The sequence below is a fragment of the Dipodomys spectabilis genome, unplaced genomic scaffold, assembly GCF_019054845.1.
Source record: "Dipodomys spectabilis isolate Male_0828 unplaced genomic scaffold, ASM1905484v1 ptg000006l, whole genome shotgun sequence".
NCBI classification, from domain to species: domain Eukaryota; kingdom Metazoa; phylum Chordata; class Mammalia; order Rodentia; family Heteromyidae; genus Dipodomys; species Dipodomys spectabilis.
This window is the reverse complement of record NW_024870683.1, coordinates 1,614,111-1,635,661: the sequence shown is the minus strand read 5'-3', so window position 1 is coordinate 1,635,661 and position 21,551 is coordinate 1,614,111. Positions and strand designations below refer to the sequence as shown.

Genomic DNA, 21,551 nt, shown 5'->3' with positions numbered 1-21,551 from the left:
GCTTTAATTATTTCTTGGATAAGGTTTCATGTTTTTGCCCAGTCTGGCCTGGACTGTGATCTTCCTATTTATGACTTCTAATAGCTGAGAGGAAAAAATAACGTGTTCAGTTTGTTTGTAAAGATGAGGTCTTAGAGGTAATGACTTCCTTGCCCCAAATCATAATTCCTCCCATCTATGCCTTCTAAGTAGCTGAGATGACAGGCATGTATCACCATAGTTGGCCATACACAGAACTTTTAAGCAGAAAACTATTAATTCTGATCTGTTTTGTAGATTGACAGTAGAGCCTGACTAGAAGAGTTAATCTTTTGGAACTACTTCATTCTCAGTCTCATGAGTATGCACTACCAACACCGTTCTTCCTACTACTGTTGAGTAGAGTTGGATGTTAACTAATGTACAGTATTCCATTTTATGGAGAGGAAATGACAGTACAGAAAGGGAACTGATTTTCTGAGGCCATATAATGGGCAACTGTCAAATCTTTTAATACTTTGCTCCTATTATAACTTGGCAGTAAAACAACCAAGGAAGGTATCATAAAACAAGCAAACAACAAAGCTGAAAGGAAATAGAATACAAAACTTAATGGTATCTTTTCAATTTGAATCTAAGCACAAATACCTTTATGACTACAAATAATACTTCAGAAACAAAAGTATACAATAATATTACACAATTTAAGTCACAAAGTAAAATTCTTAATATTTTAATGTTTCTGCACAGTAATTAATGAGCCTAAATGAACAAATCACCTTCTTACACTACAAAAGTCAGAGATGACTTTAAGAAACTATTCTAGTCAATCTTTTGCTAAGGAAGCTCAGCTTTTTTTTAATCATTTGGTCACTGGGGACAAAGGTTAGAACAAAGTGAAATGCAATCATATGATAAACTTTTTTCGAATGGCGAAGAAGGAACAGAATAAATTTCATTAGCAAACCTGTGTTACAAAAGGAAAAGGTAAGATCTGATATATTTACAGGTCGTCTTGTCAAATTTAAAAAGATATTTAAGTTAATCAAGTGTACAAAACTATTTGTCTTTAAAAGTGATTAAAAAAAAAAAGGAGAAAATGTGATTCTATTTTTCATAGAAATCTCAGAAACAATATATATGTGGGAAATTTCCAGAGGATATTTCCCAGAGTTAAAATGGAACACAAAATAACTTTCTTTTCTTTGGAACAGAACGTTTCACCTAGCCCACAAAATGTGTAAGAGCTTTTTATTTTGAATCCAAAGATTCTGAATTCTGGCATAAATATCTAAAATGTTGAAGGGGAAAAACTAGATATAGAATGTGCTTAACAAAATTTTATATATATATTCACAGTATTCACAGTATTTAACATTGTTTTTGTGTGTAAAGCTTTTTTGTTCTGTAATATACATCATAGGTTATGTAAAAAGGACTCTAATTTTTTTTTTTTTTTTTGCTTATGTGGTGCTGAGGAATCCAACCCAGGGCCTCAGGCATGCAAGGCAAGCGCTATACCACTGAGCCACCTTCCCAGCCCAAAAGGACTCTAATTTTATAAAATGATTATAAAGAAATTGATATTCAATTTGTTTTCTATTTTTATTTGTTTCTAAGTAACCACAAATTAAAACTCAAATATTTCAATATAAATTTCAAATTGTGGGAAAAAGAAAACAGAAAAAAAAAACCTGATTTCCTTTTAAAATCAATTTTTCCAGTTGAAGGAAATGTCAATTTCTTCATCATTTACCTACTTGCTACTCTTGTCGATATGATTTCTATAAAATGGCCAATAATGCTAACAGGTGCTTTTGCCTAGAGATTTACTCACTGTTGTGATGGCCAACATTCATTCCTTCTCTCAATCATTTTTCTATTAAAAGACACACAAATATGTGAAAAAAATATGAGTAGTGTGGACCAAAGAGTATATCTCAGAGGTTTAGAGATAGTAATGCTTTACAATTGTTCAATGATTTCTTTTTTTGTTTTGTTTGTGAAGATAGGTGTTTTTTTTTGTTTGTTTTGTTTTTTTGGGTCTGGTCATGGGGCCTGAACTCTGGGCCTGAGCACTGTCCCTCAGCTCTTCAACTCAAGGCTAGCACTCTACCACTTGAGCCACAGCGCCACTTCCGGCTTTCTTTTTTCTTATGTGGTGCTGAGGAATCGAACCCAGGGCCTCAAGCATACAAGGCAAATGCTCTACCACTGAGCCACCTTCCCAGCCCATGTTCAATGATTTCTTGAACAGACCATTGAGTTCATATGTGCTCCTTTTAATCTAAGATTTATCAAAATATTCTTTTCTAATTCTTATTTTATTTCTTTTAGTACATTGCAAAAAACAAATATAATAGATGATAAATAGAAGATCATCTTCTGTCTCCATTTCTACGTAGGCTAACAGCCATTATCTTGCCTTTATTTCTTTCCTCATCTGCTTTAGTTAATCTTCATTTAAATCCAACTATTTTTCATATTTCCTTTAGCCATCCTATCCTATATATGTCTGAAAAAAGTACTCCCTATTTACCAATCCTTACTCACTTGTGTATCCCACCAGAGATGTAAGAACGTCACCACATGCTGAGAAACATTAAAATAAGTCACTGAACAAGTTGTTCAACCATTTCCAAAGGTCATTAAACACAGGTAAACAACCTGGGTTGTAAAGAACTCGGAACATTGTAAAGAACTTAAGCATTCCCTTTTCTGGACAATGGTCTAAAATAAATGACAGCCTGACCTCAGGTCTGGCTCTATAACAGATTCTAAATGTTCTATATTCAAGCTGCACAAAATCCAGGAAGCAGAGCAGCTTTCTCTCACAAATGTGGTTTAACTATGGAAAGAGAAAGTAGAAGTATAATAAGGCTAAACAGATCAACATATGAATACCATGAGGAAATAATAATTCTAGCTACTGGGGCTGGGAAGATGGCTCAGTGGTAGAGCACTTGCCTTGCATGCCTGAGGCCCTGGGTTCGATTCCTCAGCACCACATAAGCAAAAAGAAAAAAGCCGGAGTGGCGCTGTGGCTCAAGTGGTAGAGCGCTAGCCTTGAGCTGAAGAGCTGAGGGACAGCGCCCAGGCCCAGAGTTCAGGCCCCAAGTCCGGACCCAAAAAAAAAAAAATAATAATAATTCTAGCTACTAAGGAGGCAGTAGACTTCTGTAATTTGAAAACAATCTTCACTGATTAGTTTTTCTGGTTCCTGTTCAGTTGGAATAAACTTTCTTTAGAAAATATTTATTAATTATAATAAATGCTATAATGTGGTTCTAAAGATGACAGGCTATTCCTTTTGTAGAGACTTGTTTATGGATAGTCTTTGATGTTGATATTGAGAAAACAGAGGTAGAAAGAGAATGATAAGGCTTTGAATGTGGCTTAGTGGTAGAATGCTTGCCTAGAATGCATGAAACCCTGGGTTCAATTCCTCAGTACCACATACACAGAAAAAGTTGGAAGTGGTACCGTGGCTCAAGTGGTAGAGTGCTAGCCTTTAGCAAAAGAAGCTCGGGGACAGTGCCCAGGCCCTGAGTTCAAGTCCCAGGACTGGCACAAAAAAAAAAAAAGAAAGAGAATGATAAAACATCAAAGTTATGAATAAAATCATTAAATCAAATCTAACTATTCACAAAGAGGAGTGTGCTCCAATAAATGGCAATATCTTTTTTAAAAGGCATTTTTAATGTACCTATTAACTATGACTTTGGCTCAAACCCTGAGAACTAAATGAGAACAAACTCACAAACTAAATGAGTATAAACTCACAAGGGCTCAGGGGTTAGCAGCAATGAAACTTAGAAACTATAAAGTTGATATATGAATGGAAACTAACCAGAAAAGCAATATTTTCCGAAGTCAGCAGCTGAAAAACCTAAAGAGCCAAATGATTTACATTTCAGAGACTCTTGAATGGTCCAAAAATTGGCCTTACCAGTTACTGTGGAAGTAGAGGAAGAAGAAAAGGTGCTAATTCTTCCCTGGCTCTGCCTAGTTGGATTATGTTCCTCCCCTATGTGAAATTAGTGCAATTTTTTTCTGCACTGAATATTAAATATAAACACATTTTTTGACCACTCAGTTTATAATGAAGACTATTGGCCTTGTCTATCCAGGTAGTAGAAAAGCCATTTTATGGAATTTAACCAACCCAAGAGAAAAGTTTCACATATAATGACATTTAAGAATAAACCCACCAAAACAGTCTAGCAAGTTCACTCTACAGTAAGGTCAAGTGAAGAAGACCTAAACAAAGTTTCCAGTGAAGCTTTTAGTTTTCTGCTCTTCTGCATAAGCCCAAAACCAAGTATAAATAGAAATGTAAAGAAAGCCTCCAACAAACCTGAGAACACAAAGGCTAGTCAAGGGAGGGAAAAGGACAACAGAAATTACGCATAAAAAATAATATAAGCCAGGTGCCCGTGGTTCATGCCTGTAATCCTAGCTACTCAGCGGCTGAGATCTGAGGATCACGGTTCAAAGCCAGCCTGGGCAGGAAAGTCTGTGAGCTCTTATCTCCAATTAACCACCAGAAAACCAGAAGTGGCGCTGTGGCTCAAGTGGTAGAGTGCTCACCTTGAGCTGAAGAGCTCAGGGGCAGTGCCCAGGCTCAGAGTTCAAGATCCATGACTGACAAAAAAAATAAATTAAATAAACAATTATCATGCAATAGCTATTATAGTAGATTATAATAGTGTAATAGATAATAGAAAACTCAAGTAGTAACTTACTACAGAACACTAAGTGAGCAAAAATAAGGTCTTAAAATTAAAAATTGAAAGAAATAGAAAACTTGAAAGAAGAGTTTGAAGACAAAGATGAGGCTATATCCAGAAAGCAGAGAAAAACATAGTGGGGGGGCGGGGGGAAACCCTGAAAACTAAGCACATAAAAAAACAGGCCACAGTTGGGCACTGTGGCTCCTAGCTAGCTACTCAGGAGGCTGAGATCAGGGGATTGTGTTTTGGGTAAGTCTATGAGACTCTTTATCTCCAAGAAACTACAAATAAGCCAGAAATGAAGCTGTGCTCAAAGGTAAAGCACAAAAGCTTAAGGACAGTACCCAGACCCTGAGATCAAGTCTCAGGACTGGCACACATACAAAAAAGCAAAAATAAAAACAGGCCTATTAATTTAGAGGGAAAAATACCAAAATACTGCATACTGCTACATGGTTCAATAACCAATAGCTTTGATAACCAAATAGTACGTGAACTGTTAGGAAGTAAGTGTTTGAGATGCTATTAGAAATTAAGGTAGAAAGTGTTCGAAAGATAGCTGAAGATTTGTAGATTTTCATCTTCCACAAGTATATGCTAATGAATGTCAACAGCCAAAAGCTAAACCTAAAAATATAAACATACTTACACACACACACACACACACACACACACACACACACACACACACAGAGCCAGGCACAGGTGGCTCATGCCTGTAATCCTAGCTACTCAGAAGGCTGAGATCTGAGGATCATGGTTCTAAAAGCCAGCCCAGGCAGAAAAATCTGTGAGACTCTGATCTCCAATAAAAATCACTAGAAAACCAGAAGTGGTGCTGTGGCTCAAGAGGTAGAGCACTTACCTTGAGCTGAAGAGTGCAGGGACAGCGCCCAGGTCCAGAGTTTAAGCCCCAAGACCAACAAAAAAAAATTATATATATATATATATATGTGTGTGTGTATACACACACACACACACACACACACACACACACCTCTAGGTTTTCATGGATGGTGTGTGTGTGTGCGTGCATGTGTTTAAAAAGTAGATCCACTTCAATTGCTTTAGTGTATGCCCTTTGTTTGACCTAGAGCTAATGAGATCCCCTAATAGGGGTGTGGAACCTCCTGTCTCATCATTTGGTCCATGATAGAACAGAAATGTATGTTATCATCCGATTGCTCTGCGCTATGTGCCAGTTTGATGATTTATATGGGCCACAGACAAGGTTCTAATTATCCAAATGGCCCTTAGCAGAAAAAAAGGTTCCCCACCCTTGCATGTCTCATTTTTCCACCTGGGCTTTCTAGTTTAAGGTCAGATTGCAGGAGCTGGGAAGGTGGCTCAGTGGTAGAGTGTTTGCCTTGCATGCATGAGGCCCTGGGTTCGATTTCTCAGCACCACATAAGCAGAAAAAGCCATTAGTATGCTGCAGCTCAAGTGGTAGAGCACTAGCCTTGAGCTGAAGAGCTGAGGGACAGAGCTCAGGCCCAGAGTTCAGACCCCATGACCAACAACAACAACAAAAAGATCAGATTGCAGATGGTAAAAGGCAACATGCTTATTTCACATTTAATTTATTCTTAGAAAAAATAGATTTGAAAGGGAAAAAGGAAATCAGAATGTCTTCAATAGCTTTTAAGGTTCAAGCTACCTACTTAGATGAAAATATTCTCTTTTCTCTCAGGCCTGCATTATGAAAATCAGATACATGATGATCTTGTTTTGGCCCATCTCTGTACTACTATCTGACAAAAGCCAGACTTCTAAAACAGTAAGTTTTTATAAGTAGTAAGAACTTTTTGTATTTGGTAAAAACATTTTCAAAAGCAAATAGCTGGAAAAAAAAAACAGAAACCTTAAGAAACTGAGCTATATATTATATATATAAAATCCCTCCCTCCATAGTGGAAATTGAACCTATGGCCCTACAAGGATCCACCACTTAAACCATACATCCCTGTCTTTTTGGCTTTCAATATTTTGGATAGTGTTTTTCACTAATTTTGTCTCAGGTGGCCTCAAATCCATCCTCCTACCTAAGTCTGCTGAATAGCTGGTAACATTGGTATGTGACCCCGTGTTGGCTTGCTTTCTGAAATAGGGTCTGGCTAATTTTTTCATCCGCTGGTGGGGAACCAATCTGGTTTCTTTCTCTAGAGTAGCAGGGATTTACAGAGTCATAAAGCCCACCCATGTAAATTTAGTTTACTTACCTGAGTATATTCAAATTTGTACTCTTTGAACCAAATACAAATTTTTTTTTTTTGGGTCCGGTCGTGGGGCCCGAACTCTGGGCCTGGGCGCTGTCCCTCAGCTCTTCAGCTCAAGGCTAGCGCTATACCACTTGAGCCACAGCGCCACTTCTGGCTTTTTTTTTTTCTTTTTGCTTATGTGGTGCAGAGGAATCAAACCCAGGGCCTCATGCATGCAAGGCAAGCGCTCTACCACTGAGCCACCTTCCCAGCCCCCCAAATACAAATTTAACTGAGTTCTTTAAATTGTTATCCCAACTTCTGGGAAGATATAAGTAAGAGAATTTTGGTCTAGAGGGCCATGTGGGATAAATCTGAACAATCAAAAATAACCAAAAATGCTAAAGGTGTGGTTCAAGCAGTAGTGCTGGCCTAGCAAGCCTAAGGACCTGAGTTCTAACTCCAATAGTTCTTAACAAGAACAACAAAAGAGACCTGATTCAAGAAATGTGTGAGTTTTCAGTAGAAGTTCAGAGATTAGTTCCAAGACATAAGAACAATATTTAAAGAACAAGACATAAGAACATTTAAAATATAGGAAATGCACTTCTGTAATACAGAACTTAAAAGACTGGGAAGGTGGCTCAGTGGTAGAGTGCTTGCCTTGCATGCATGAAGCCCTGAGTTCGATTCCTCAGCACCACATAAGCAGAAAAAGCCGGAAGTAGCACTGTAGCTCAAGTGGTAGAGCTCTAGCCTCAAGCAGAAGAGCTGAGGGACAGCGCCCAGGCCCAGAGTTCAGGCCCCATAACTGACAAAAAAAATAAAAGACGGAGGCAGAGAAGCACCTGTTTTAGACCAGTCTGATATACATGGTAAGACCCTGTTTCAAAATAACAACAAAACAACAATAATATGAGTTGCTATTAGGATTGAAACTTTTTAGAAATTCATTTATTTAGGAGAGAAATTGTTTGGGTACATAACTATTCTTTTTATTATTTCAACTGCAGAGACAGCCATGACAAGAATGATTTCTTTGAATTCATATCTGCATCAACAAAGCACTTCACTTTGTATGGTACATTACACTGAATCATGGCTCAATTTCTGATATCAGTAAATATTTCCTTTAAAAACACCAAACATCCCAAATTACTTGAATGAAGTTAAGAATTCAATGTATATCCTACAAAATTAAGAAAAGTGAGGGAAGGGGTGGGCTGGGAGAGATGGGTGAGAATACTGAAGGAGATGGCATTGGTCAAGATGCATTGTATTCATAAACTGCTTTGTTGAATGACAACTCCTTTGTACGATTATTTAAATATTTTTTTAAAAGCCAGACCCTGTGGCTCATGCCTATAATTCTAGCTGCTTAGGAGGCTGAAATCTGAGGATAGCTATTTGAAGCCAGCTCAGGAAAGTCATAGGAAAGACTGTGAGATTCGAATCTCAAATTAACTGCCAAAAAAAGCCAGAAGTAGAACTGTGGCTCAAATGGTAAAACTCTAGCCTTGAGCAAACCAGCTCAGTAACAGCACAGAAAAAAAAGAAAAGAAAAAACCCATTAAACTTCTGGATTACTAATATTAATACAACAGAGTTTTTATAAGGTGTTATTTTTTAATTATTTAATAGGCCTAGGTATTATGTTAGTTCTCAACCACCTTATTATTTTAAATTAATTTTTTCCATAAATGTTGGCATTTTACATTTTTCTTTGAGATAGGTCTCAATTCTGAAGCCCAGGTTGATCTTGACTTGGAAACTTCTCTCACTGCCTCCTGAGTATTGAGATGACTACATTCACAAAATTATTATTTATCTCATAGTTCTGTATGTAAATAAGAAACACTGGGGCTGGGAAGGTGGCTCACTGGTAGAGTGCTTGCTTTGCATTGCATGAGGCCCTGGGTCTGATTCCTCAACACTACATGAGCAGAAAAAGCTGGAAATAGTGCTGTGGCTCAAGTGGTAGAGTGCTAGCTTTGAGCTGAAGAGCTGAGCGACAGCGCCCACACCCAGAGTTCAGGCTCTACCAACAACAAAAAATGAAATAAAATTAAATTAAATAAGAAACATCAATAGTATTTCGCTAATTATTACATAATAGCTATTGGAGGACATGTACATAATACAGTGAAGTCTCTGTGCTTAATAGTATCAGAATTTCACCCCAATGGAAAGAAAATCTGTGCTCTACTCTTTTCACACTGTAATACTAAAAGATGAGATTTTTTTTCCCAAAAGACTTCTAATACCTATGTGCTTAGATAAAAATTTGAGAAATTCTGTTAAATATTTTTCCTGATCACTGCATTTCTAATTTTTTTCTTTTTTAGGAAGTCAAGTACAACTTCACTGAAAAGAATTACACTTTGATTCCAGCAGATATCAGTAATAATGTTAGTATACTTGACCTCAGTTATAACCAAATTACTCTGAACTTAACAGACATCAAAGTGCTACAGATGTACTTGTTACTTATTGAGCTCTACTTGAATCAGAACAGTATCAGTATCTTACATAATAATAGTTTTATCAATCTGTCCAGTCTACAAATCTTACATATCTGTAGAAATTCCATCAATGTAATTCAAAAGGATGCATTTATGGGCTTAAATAAGCTAAAAGAGTTATATCTGTGCCAAAACAAAATATTACAACTGAACCCAGAAGTGTTTGTGCCTTTAAGCAACCTGAAAGTTCTCAATCTGCAAGACAATCTGATGAACTACTTTGATAGACCACAACTATTACATCTGGAATTAATAATTTTGTACAGAAATCCATGGAACTGCACTTGTAGACTATTCAATTTACAGAACTGGCTGAACACATCAAATGTAATACTAGGTAAGCTACCACATTTTAAGTTCATTAAAACCAAAATGTGATTTGTTTTTGGTGTTTTACTCCATGAAAATCTCTCATGTCATGTTTTTTATTTTATTTTTGCTAGTCTTGGGGCTTGAACTCAGGGCCTGGGTGCTGTCCCTGAGCTTCTTTTTGCTCAAGGGTAGCACTATACCACTTGAGTCACAATACCACTTCTGGCGCAAGGCTATAATCCTAGCTACTGAGAAAACTGAAGCCTAAGGAACTTTGTTTAAAGCCAGCCCAGGCAAGAGAGCTCATGAGACTCTTATCTCTTATTAACCAATCAAAAGCTTGAAGTACAGCTGAAACTGTAGCCCAATGAGTGGTAGAGCACCAGCCTTGAGCACAAAAGCTAAGGGGCAATGTCCAGCCTTGAGTTCAAGCCCCAATACTGACACACACACACACACACAAAAGCTGGGCGCCAGTGGCTCATACCTATAATCTTAGTTACTCAGGAGGCTGATATCTGAGGACTGTGGTTCAAAGCCAGCCCAGGCAGAAAAGTCTATGAGACTCACCTCCAATAAACCACCAGAAAACGGAGGCAGCACTGTGGCTAAGTGGTAGAGTGCTAACCTTGAGCTGAAGAGCTGAGGGACAGCACCCAAGCCCAGAGTTCAAGCCCCATGACCAACACAAACAAACAAACAAAACCCTTCACAACCATTAGGAAATTATTTTGGTTACACAGAAACATGAAAAGAAAAAAAAAACATTAAAAAATAATACCGGACAGATGTTCTTCTGTCCCCATCCCAGAATAAAAGAAATTTCAATGTCATTTCAGGTATTGAGGCTATAGTCAATAAAGACTTCTTTTCTTATAACTACTTCCTGTATATTTTCAGGGTATCTTGTCAGAGTAGGTGACAAATGCCTTATTTTGTTAATGACAGATCATGTTCTGCTTCAGATTCACTTAACTGAAGTCTTAATAATAAAACCTTTACTAACACAACAGTAATAGATACTGCATTTCAGCTGTATTTATAAAATAATTTAGCAAGAATGTGCATCTTCCTTCATTCTGTTGCCATGCAAACACATCAAGGGTTTCTCATTGTTAATGACCTTAGACAGAGCAAACCTTCTAAATAAAGCTATTGTAAAACATTCGAATTCTCTATAAATATTAACTTATTCCTCTTATTTACTAGACTATGAGAACTTCACTATGTGTACCTATCCAGACAACCTGAAGAGCTACAACATCAAAACAGTGCCATTTACACCTGAATGCCACTCAAAACTGATTTCAGCTACAAGTGAAGATCTTTACATTCATTTTCAGTCCATTAACAATTCAACTTTTAATAGTTATTTAAACAATGCAACAAGAAATCCAGGTAATGTATTGGCTTTGAATGTTAATATTGCTAGAGGTATCATACTACATAAACCTGACTTTCTATTTCCCCTTTGTGAATATCTATAAACAAGTAAGAACAATTCCTAACCAGGTGCTGGTGGCTCATGCCTAGAATCCTAGGTAATCAGAAGACTGAGATCTGAGCTCACTTTGAAGCCAGCCTGGGCAGGAAAGTCCATGAAACCCTTATCTCCAATTATTCACCAAAAAGTCAGAAGTAAAGCTGTTGCTCAATTGGTAGAACATTAGCCTTCAGCAAAACAGGGCATGGACAGTGCCCAGGCCCTGTGTTCAAGTCTAGCCCAAGGACCTACATACACACACACACACACACACACACACACACACACACACACACACACACACACACACACACGTATGCATACACACAAAGATGGGTCTTGCTAACTTTAAAGGCAAGTACCACCATACCGGGCCAAGACATAATTCTTGTGTGTGTGTGTATGTGTGTGCATGTGCGCGAACCAGTACTGAGGCTTGAACTCAGGGCCTGGCACTGTCCTTTAGCCTTAGCTTTTTTTTTTTTGTCGGTTGTGGGGCTGAACTCTGGGCCTGGACACTGTCCCTCAGCTCTTCAGCTCAAGGCTAGCACCCTACCACTTGAGCCACAGTACCACTTCCAGCTTTCTTCTGCTTATATGGTGCTGAGGAATCAAACCCAGGGCCTCATGCATGTGAGGCAAGCACTCTACCACTGAGCCAACTTCCCAGCCCTAGCCTTAGCTTTTTTATGCTCAAGTCTGGCACTCTACCATTTGAGAAAAAGGTATTCTTTTACCACACTATCAAATACTTTTTTATATAGTGTGTTAGTCACATCTGTCTTAAGTAAAGCTATAGTTTACGTTCTAATATCAGCACTGGACAGTTAACAGGACCGGGAATTGTGATTGTTTTACTTCTGTGAATTTAACAGAATCTCTCTCTTTCACTTAAGAACATGAACCTCTTGGAAAAAGCTGGGCTTTCCTTGTTGGTGTCGTTGTCACTGTCCTGGTGACTTCCCTCCTCATCTTACTTGCTGTCAAATGCCCAGTATGGTACAAGTTTCTGCTTAGTTACAATCATCATCGCCTAGAAGAGCGTGAAGTGGAAACCTGTGAAGATGGCTTTAGTGGAAATACAAATTCTCCTTCACAGATACCACATATAAACTCTGATGACACCATAGTAATATTTGAACAATTACATTCATTTGCCATAGATGATGATGGGTTTATTGAAGACAAATACATAGATACCCATGAACTATGTGAACAAAAATAATGTCTTTCGTTGTTTGAAGTTTGAAAAGTACTATCAGTCTGCTCATAGTTTAGACATGGAGATTTTTAATGTAACAAAACTACAGCTAGTAGGCCTTCACCTCAATTAGTACTATATATAAATATATTAAAATTCTGTTTAAGCTGATATACCATATAGTCTGTGAAACAGAATTGGCTCATGTTTATAATACATATTCACTTATGTTTCTAAAGCCAGTTTGTCTCTATTTTTTATTGTTAATTTATTGTTTAGTAGAGAATGACTGTTAGCAAAGCAGAATTACTCTTAAGGGGTGAGGTGGGCAGTTCCCTTAAGACAAGCTGTGCTAGCTTGGAAGATGTTGGGGCCTGGAAGTTTATCCAATTAGGTATGGTTACTAGGTGGTCCTCCTCAAAAGGATAGGCACTGTGCAGAGGCTGCCTGAGTGTGTACACAAGAATATTTGGTGATCTTTGCTTTTCTTATTTGATGTTCTCTGCCCTTCCAGGTTTAACCTTGATATAGAGTGAGCTCCACCAGGATAGGAGAACATTATCTTGATGGCAGTAACCACTGGAGTTTTAGAATTGTGTATGGCAGCCTGAGGCATTCCCTCTCTCCCTGGTTACAATTTCTCTGTGTAGCTCTGGCTAGCTTCAAATTCCTGGTATAGTTTAGGTTGACCTTGAACTCTAGAACCTTTCTTTCTCCAAAGTGCTAGGATTACAGACATAGTTCACAACATCCAGTTTTAATTTTGAAAATAAGCTAATTATCAGAACATTTATGAACACAGTCTAAACTAGTTGGCATTTACTATTTTTAGGTAGGTTATATACAAAACACACATTATTTACAGATATGAAACAGATTACTAATATAACTATTAATGCAAATAAGGTAATGTAAATAGCCTGCTAATAATGTGTCTTTCATGGACTAAATGGAACTAAAATATTATACCTCAAATTAGTTTGAGTTAAAATCATAAATGGTATATCTGAAGACATCTATATTTATCTTAGATTATTAAGTTGCTGGAACAGAACGTATGTATATAATTTGGTCATTTTATCCGTATACAATTTAGCCATTTAGAGATAAATTAAGAAAACATATGTTAACAATAAAATTTCCATTGTAAACATCTACTTTAAATTTTAAAAGGCAATAGGAGAAAAAGTTAAAAATTTTTACAAAGAAATAAATGGCTTAGAGGGGAAGACAAATAAAGAAGGGAAGGGGGAAAATGCAGTCAAGAATTCATTATAGTAACTGTAACCCCTCTGTACAGTATCTTTACAATAAAAAATATATATTAAGAAAAAAAAAGAATTCATTGTATATACCACAAAACTAAGAAAAGTAAAGAAAGGAGTGGGTTAAAGGGGGGGTGAGAATGTTGAAGGGGGTGATACTGATCAAAAGGCATTGTATTCATAAACTGCTTTTATATGGTACCTCCTTTGTACAACTGCTTAAAAATAATTTTAAAAATAAATTCTAAAAATAAATAAAAATAAAAGAAATTACTCATGTTTACCTACTAAAGTTTAAGAATCTGACTTAAAAAGGTTGAACTTACGCTTGTCTTTCAGTAAAGATGATATCCATACTTTGTGTTTCTCGATCATTTTGAGCTTTAAGCTGAGTAAACAGTTAAGAAATTAGTGATTTTAAAATGCAATCATAAAATCAAACTTTTTCTGTAGAGGTTATCCTGATTATGAACTAAAGGAGAATAAGAAAAAAATACAGTATCTGTTTCATTAACAAGTAGTCTTTTCCAAGCATAAGCTCAAACCAAAAATATTCATTGTTCTTTAGTATTCTTCCCAATGATCCAATGTAAATTAAGTTTACTTAAGTAGCATTTCAAGAATGCAAGAGCTCAAAAAAATTGAGCGGGGTACCAGTGGCTTACACCTGTAATCTTCTCAGGAGGATGAGATCTGAGAATCATAGTTCAAAGCCAGCCTGGGCAAGAAACTCCAAACTAACCACCAAAAAGCCAGAGTGGAGAAGTGTATCAAGTGGTAGAGCACTAGCCTTGAGAATGAAAAAGCTTAGAGAAGGCACCCAAGACCTGAGTTCAAACCCCAGAACGAGAAAAAAAAGAAAGAAAAAAAAAAAGACTATAACATGCTGAATTCAAAACCATCAGTTTTATTCTTAAACCTATTGAATTCTATCCATGTATATCCAAATTAAAATTTGAACTTACCTCGAATAACAGAATACTTTAAGAGGTCTTATATTTTATTTCTGGCATTAAAATACAATTTATAAGTTGTGAAGTTAATAATAATGTAATAAATTATTTGGGTTATAGAGCTCTAAATTTAAGTCAATTTATAAATTCTATCTTTTTCACAGAAATGTAAATAAATTATAAGCTACATAGTTATATGTTGTATGTTCTCACCTACATGTTTATAACCAAAGTAAGTGGATATTAACATGTTCTACTGTTTTCTACCAAATAATTAATCTAAGAACATTGAATACAAATTCTCATTAATCAGTCAAACGTCAGTATTGTATCTGGTAGCATATGCATTCATATTTGTCTTTGTCATAAAACTATGAAAATGTATTGTTTCTGCCCACTGAGCATGTGTGCATCACCTCCATTTGTGCAAAAATCAAACCAGAAATACTGATAACTAATGTATATACAAGTAAAGGTAGATGGCTATATCTAAGTCCAACACCAGTTTAAAAGAACAGATCTAAAGCATCCACCTTGGAGATCAAGAGGAAGAAAAAGAGCAACTAAGGGAGCTCAAGAATAACAGCAAAAATTTAGAATCAGTGATTCCTATCTGTAAGGTTCACAAGACTTTTACTGAACTCTTTCCAAGCTGGGTCCTAGTGGCTCTTGCTAGTAATCCATGCTACTCGAAAGGCTGAGATCTGAGAATAACAATTCAATGCCAGCCCAGTCAGAGACCATGAGAATTATAACCCCTTTGTAAAGTCACTTAAAATAATAAAAATATGGGGCTGGGAATGTGGCTTAATGGTAGATGCTTGCCTAGCATGCATGAAGCCCCAAGTTTGATTCCTTAGTACCACATAAACAGAAAAAGCCAGAAGTAGTGCTGTGGCTCAAGTGATAGAGTGCTAGCCTTGAACAAAAGAAGCTCAGGGGCAGTACCTAGGCCTGAGTTCAAGCCCCAGAACTGGCAAAAATAAATAAATAAGCTGGGTGTCTGTGACTCATGCCTATAACCCTAGTTACTCAGGAGGCTGAGATCTGAGGATCATGGTTTAAAGGCATCCTGGGAAGGAAAGTCCATGAGACTCTTATCTCCAATTAACCACCAGAAAGCCAGAAGTGGTGCAGTGGCTCAAGTGGTAGAGTACTCACCTTGAGGAGAAGAGCTCAGGGACAGTACCCAGACCCAGAGTTCAATCCCCACAACTGACAAAATATGATTACAATTATGATTAATACAAATATGATTACAAAAAAAGTCCATGAGACTAATATTTACAACCAACCAACAAAAAACCAAAAGTGGAGCTGTGGCTCACTTTTGCACAAAAAAGCTAACAATTAGTACTCTTGAGTTTAAGCCCCAGTACTGTTACTAAAAAACCAAAAGAACCCAAAAAACAAAAGCCCACATCTTTTTAAATATAATTGCTTTGTTTTAGAGAATGATTCACATGTATCTATTGCTTATATTGATATTTCTTACCATGTTGTAATCATTCATTACTTCTTCCATTTCGGTATTGGTATTAAGTTTATCTACCAACTAAAAACAAAAAAAGAAAACAAATTCATTAACCTTAATGGTCTGCCTAAGTTACAAAATAGGGATTCAAACTCCCAAATGATGAGTAGTAATTTAAGAATTAATATTTCCAAGTTTTTTATTTTCTAGGATATGAAAATATATGAAGCTAAGATAAACACAATATGAAAAATTAAAGCTACCTATGCATTTGGCCAGTAACACTACATTTTTAGTTTGGAAAAGTGATAAGGAATGAATCCTTATCTTGCAGATCATATCTTAAAGAGCTTTGCCTGCTTTGGAAAAGATAGCTAAGCTTATAAGTAAATATATACAAAAGATATGTTTTAGAAAGATCTGTCAGAGTATTACTTTCCTTAGAGAAATGTGAAATTTATATATTTACACTAAAGTGTGAAACAACTTTCTTTTCCTAAAAGTTAAAAAGAAAATCAATACGGCAAGACACAAACAGCATACTAGCAACTCCACTTTAAAAAGTTAGGCAATTCCCTGGCACTAGAGGCTCATGTCTGTAATCCTAGCTACTCAGAAGGCTGAGAGCTGAAGATTGTGATTTGAAGCCAGCCCTGGCAAGTGACTCCCTAAGAATATATTTAGAAGGGAACATCATTTTCTTAGGAAATCTCACTAAATAGTAGATTCCACACAGTATTTAATCAAGAATATTTGTGTTGCTCAGTGCATTTAAGAAGTATAATGCAGCAAAATGTCACTGATGGTGTAATGTCTGCCTCAGACCATGCAGGCCCTGTGCAGACACCTCCCTGTCTCTTGGCTGAGTTTCCGCTCAGTATCTGTATTACTAGGTAACTGGCAACCTGGAAGTATTCACTTCCCCCTCCTGCTAGGTCACATCCTGGGCCGCCTCTGGTCACAGGCCTCTCATCTGACCATATGAGGGCCTTATGGTCTCATCTGGATCCTATGTGGCCACACCTTTCTCCCACCTGGCCACATCTCTTCCCATCCCTGGCCTAGATAAGTCCTGGCCCTGGGTTAGGGTGCCCCTTCAGCCATGCCCTTCTCCATCATGCACTGCGGGGCAGCAGTTCAGTAAAATAAATTTCTCTTCCTGCCTGAATACCCTGTGGTGTTCTCTTTATTGGCTATCTAATTAAACCTACCTATTTATCTTACAATAAGTATAATACAAATTACTAAGTAGATATACCATAATTTACCTAATCATGAATAGTCAAATAGTTTGTCATTTTCATTACACTATTGCCTAATATGCCTAACGTGCCTAACTGGAGGAAGAAGATTCTGACACTGTTATAATTCTATTTTCTTTTCTGTTTGTTTGTTTGTTTTGTCTTTTTGACAGTCCTGGGGCTTAAACTTTGGGCCTGAGTGCTATCCCTTTATGCTCAAGGCTATCACTCTACCACTTCAGCCACACAACATTTCTGGCTTTTTCTGTGATTAATTGGAGATAAGTGTCTCACAGACTCCTCCGGCCTGGGATGACTTGGAACCATGATCCTCAGATCTCAGCTTCCTGAGTAGCTAGGATAATAGGCATAAGCCACTGGCACCCAGTTCTAACTCTATTTTCATGAAGGCAACATAACCACAAAGACTGAAGCAGCTGTCAGGGGTCCCAAGACAATCATTTCTTCTCTTTCTCTCTCTCTCTCTCTTCCTTCTTTCCTTTCCTTCCTTCCTTTCTTTCCTTTCTTTCTATTTCTTTCTTTCTTTCTTCCTCTGTTTTTCGAGACAAGGTCTCACTCATTCACCTATGCTGTCCTCCAACTCATGATCCTCCTGACTTATTAAACTCTAAGACCTATGAAAATAGATGTGCGCCCCACATCTTAACTATTTCTTTTTAAAGTCCACAATGGGGAGCATGCTTTGTGGAACAATGTTTGTATTATATTCCCCATTTTGACAGAATATATACAATGAATAAAACATAAGGATGGAAGTAATCTTTTTACTACATAAATTTTTTAAATTTCATGATGGCAACACTCTACAGAAAGAACTATATTTCTAAAGCAATTAAATTGTTGGTACTCAATACATGTTTTGCTAATTATCTAATATTGCTGGAGAAAAAGACAGGTGGGCCCCATATATTTTTTTTTTAAATGGGTCAGGTGCCAATGACTCATGCCTGTAATCTTAGCTACTCAGGAGGCTGGGATCTTCAGCCAGCCTGAGCAGCAAAAGCCATAAGATTCTAATCCCTGATTAACCACCCAAAAGCAGAAGTGGAGCTAACGCTTCAGGCCTTGAGCAGAAAAATTTCAGGGACAGTGCCCAGGCCCTGAGTTAAGGCCTAGTCCCTCCCTCTCCAACTCCCCCACTACCACAGGAAAAAAAATGGAATAATATACATCAATCTACTAAGGCAAGGTATTTCTGGTGAAAGAAAGGAGTATGACAAGAACAGGGGCATCTTGCCAAGTGCCAGTGGCTCACACCTGTAATCCTAGCTGCTCAGGAGGCTGAGATTTGAAGACCATAGTTTAAGGCCAGCCTGGGCAGGAAAGTCCATGAAACTCTTATCTCCAATTAACCACCAGAAAACTGGAAGTGGAAGTGCAAATCAAGTGATAAGAACAAAGAATCTCTGGGATATTGCTCAGGCCCAGATTGCAAGCCCCATGACCAGCAAGAAAAATAAAAGGGATATCTTATTATCTACATTTTTTATAGTGTCAATCTTTCACAGTAACTATATATCCATGAATTATTTGGTATTTAAAGTATGTATTTTAAATGGCAAAAAAAATACAAATATTCAAAGGAAATTCTCTAAGAAAATAACAGATTGGTAGAAGGAAGAAAGAGGTGAGACTGTATGTAACTGTAACCCCTCTGTATATGACCTTTACAATAACAATTTTAAAAGTATATTAAAAAGAGCAAATACCATGTTGTAGTCTGCTAGTTGTCCTTGAAACTCTTTGATTTCAACAGCTAACGTCTCTGCCCTGAAAGCATGGAATACATGTAGAAATAAAGAGATTAACATTATGAAGAACTATAAATTCAGTATTATATGTACAGAATATTGAGTATTGAGTTAATAATTATTTAATGATAAGTTACAAAAAAGATTATATATATTTTAACTGTAAAATTACTTACCTCTTTTCATATGACAAATATACTGAATTTTCTTGATTGTACATTTCTATTTCCTTCTGAAGTTTATTAATTTCAGTTGTAAGTTCACTTATTTTACTTCTAATTGAAGGGAAAAAAAGAACGTCAGTAGTACTTCTAAGGCAGAAGACTCCTTTTCTAGCTAAACAAAACATACATTTCATAAATGTTAACAATGACACAAATGGATTTGTGAAATTCATTTTTAAAAGAGAAAAGTTTCAATGATTTATTTGACTAAGAATGAGGAATATCCCATCCTATTCTACTCAACTGATGAGAAAGTGACATAGATTCTCTAATCACTGAAATGAAGTAGGACTAAGAAACAACAAAAAAAGACAAAATTTAATGGAAATGAGAGAGAGAGACAATACAGATAATGAGGAAAGTTAGGAAGACATCTACCTGAGCAGGCAAAAGAGAGATGAGTAACATAAACTTTTTTTTTTGGTGCCAGTCACGGGGCTTGAACTCAGGGCTTGAACACTGTCCCTGAGCTTTTCTTCTCAAGACTTGCACTCTATCACTTGAGCTACAGCTCCTCTTGTGGCCACTTTGGTGGTTAACTGGAGATAAGAGTCTCATGGGTTTTCCTGCCTGGGCAGCTTTGAACCACAATCCTCACATCTCAGCCACTTGAGTAGTTAAAATTACAGATGTGAGACATCAGCATCCATCAATAAAAACTTCTTAATTTACAGCAGTACACTTATAGACATACAACAAAGCTTATGAATTAGTTAAAACTGGGCCGTTTACAGCAAATGATGAAATACATATTTATGCAGAATTCTGTACTGATTAAGGTGTCATAAATAAATACACAGATATCTTTCTTTTCTTACTAGGGATAGCAGATGTTTCAATGATAAAAAATAGTACTGACAAAAATGCATAAAGGATTATTTTTATCATTAGATTAAAAAAAGTAAACCTTAAATGTGTTATGGTCTGACAGTTTATGTCACCTTCCAAATTAATTTTGAAACTGAATTCCCCAATTCAAGAGTGTTAACAGGTGGAACCTGTAAGAGTAATAATTAGGCCATGAAGATTCTGCCCTTGTGGACAGGATTAGTGCTAGAGGAAGCTTGGTAGACCTCTTCTGTCCTGTAAGGACACCAAGATGATTCCATCCATAAGAAACAAATCCTCACCTTCCAGTACCTCAACAGAGGGTTTCTCAACCTCCAAAACTATGAGAAATAAGTTTTTATGATGTTAACCAGTCTCAGGTATTTTGTTGTAGCACAGATGAATACAAAATACGGTTCTCATACATATAAAAACCTTAGCTACTCAGGAAGCTGTACCTGGAAGATCTCAGTTCAAAGCCAGATGAGGCAGAAAAAAGTCTGCAAAACTCTGCCTCCAATTATCCTGCAAAATGTTGGGCCTGAGGTGTGGCTCAAATGGGAAAGTGCCAACCACGAGCAAGAAAGAGTGAGAGTGGGCCCTGCGTCCAAGTCCTGGTAATGGCACAAAAAAATTTTTTCAATCTAATTATATTATTACAGTACATCTATACTGCATTATTACCAAGTTAAACAGAAATTGTTAGGATATAAAGGAGTTCTTAAAATATCTAACTACTATAGTAAGTACCATATTCATGATTCTGCATAGAGAGATGTTTACTTAACGTACCTAAGAAGTCCAAGATAATAAGATTTGTCTAAAATTTGTCTCTGGGGACCTAAAAGAAAATTTGTGAATGTTAGTGTTTCATTTCAAAATGCAACTAAACTAGCAAATCTAAAGCACAGTCAAAGATTATATGCCAACATTCTCAAAATTTGCAGGAAGATCCCAATACATCTAGGACAATTTCTGAAATGGAAATCTTAATTTTCTTAGGATTGTTACATAAAGAATGCTGAATTAGCCAGGCATTGTGGCTCATGCCTGTCATCCTAGCAATTCAAGAGGCTGAGATTGAGATCTGTAACTCCTTTGTACATCACTGTTAAAACAACAACAAAACACATTAAAAAAAAAAAAAAACTGGAGACTGGGAAGGTGGCTCAGTGGTAGAGCACTTACTTGCATGCATGAGAGGCCATGGGTTCGATTCCTCAGCACCACATAAGCAGGAAAAAAAAGCCGGAAGTGGTGCTATAGTTCAAGTGGTAGAGTGCTAGCCTTGAGCTGAAGAGTTGAGGGACAGCGCCCAGGCCCAGAGTTCAGGCCCCATGACCAGACCCCACGCCGCCCCCCCCCA

General features: G+C 37.0%; 2 protein-coding genes across 8 annotated transcripts in view; one reads left to right on the top strand and one right to left on the bottom strand.

The window, feature by feature from the left end:
- The window catches only part of Ift74 (intraflagellar transport 74), a 64,655-nt gene that overhangs the window by 36,189 nt on the left and 6,915 nt on the right, over positions 1-21,551 (bottom strand). For all 3 annotated transcript variants that reach the window (XM_042697503.1, XM_042697502.1, XM_042697501.1), the window contains 5 exons: positions 20,978-21,026; positions 19,310-19,408; positions 19,092-19,152; positions 16,142-16,201; positions 14,020-14,081 (listed from right to left, as the gene is read on the bottom strand). In XM_042697503.1, the coding sequence (XP_042553437.1) occupies positions 14,020-14,081; positions 16,142-16,201; positions 19,092-19,152; positions 19,310-19,408; positions 20,978-21,026 (331 nt within the window). The remainder of the gene's footprint in view (positions 1-14,019; positions 14,082-16,141; positions 16,202-19,091; positions 19,153-19,309; positions 19,409-20,977; positions 21,027-21,551) is intronic.
- On the top strand, positions 876-13,740 carry Lrrc19 (leucine rich repeat containing 19). Of its 5 annotated transcripts, XR_006150319.1 has the most exons (6): positions 876-966; positions 6,403-6,489; positions 9,256-9,769; positions 10,954-11,142; positions 12,124-13,112; positions 13,294-13,740. XR_006150319.1 is itself a non-coding variant. In XM_042697504.1 (5 exons), exons 2-5 carry the CDS (start codon positions 6,412-6,414, stop codon positions 12,450-12,452), a joined length of 1,110 nt encoding a protein of 369 aa, XP_042553438.1. In that variant the 5' UTR covers positions 876-966; positions 6,403-6,411; the 3' UTR covers positions 12,453-13,740. The 5 variants fall into 5 exon arrangements, 4 of the variants coding, with proteins under 4 accessions (XP_042553438.1, XP_042553445.1, XP_042553440.1 ...); XM_042697504.1 differs by having other exon boundaries at positions 12,124-13,740; XM_042697506.1 differs by having other exon boundaries at positions 944-970; positions 6,401-6,489; positions 12,124-13,740.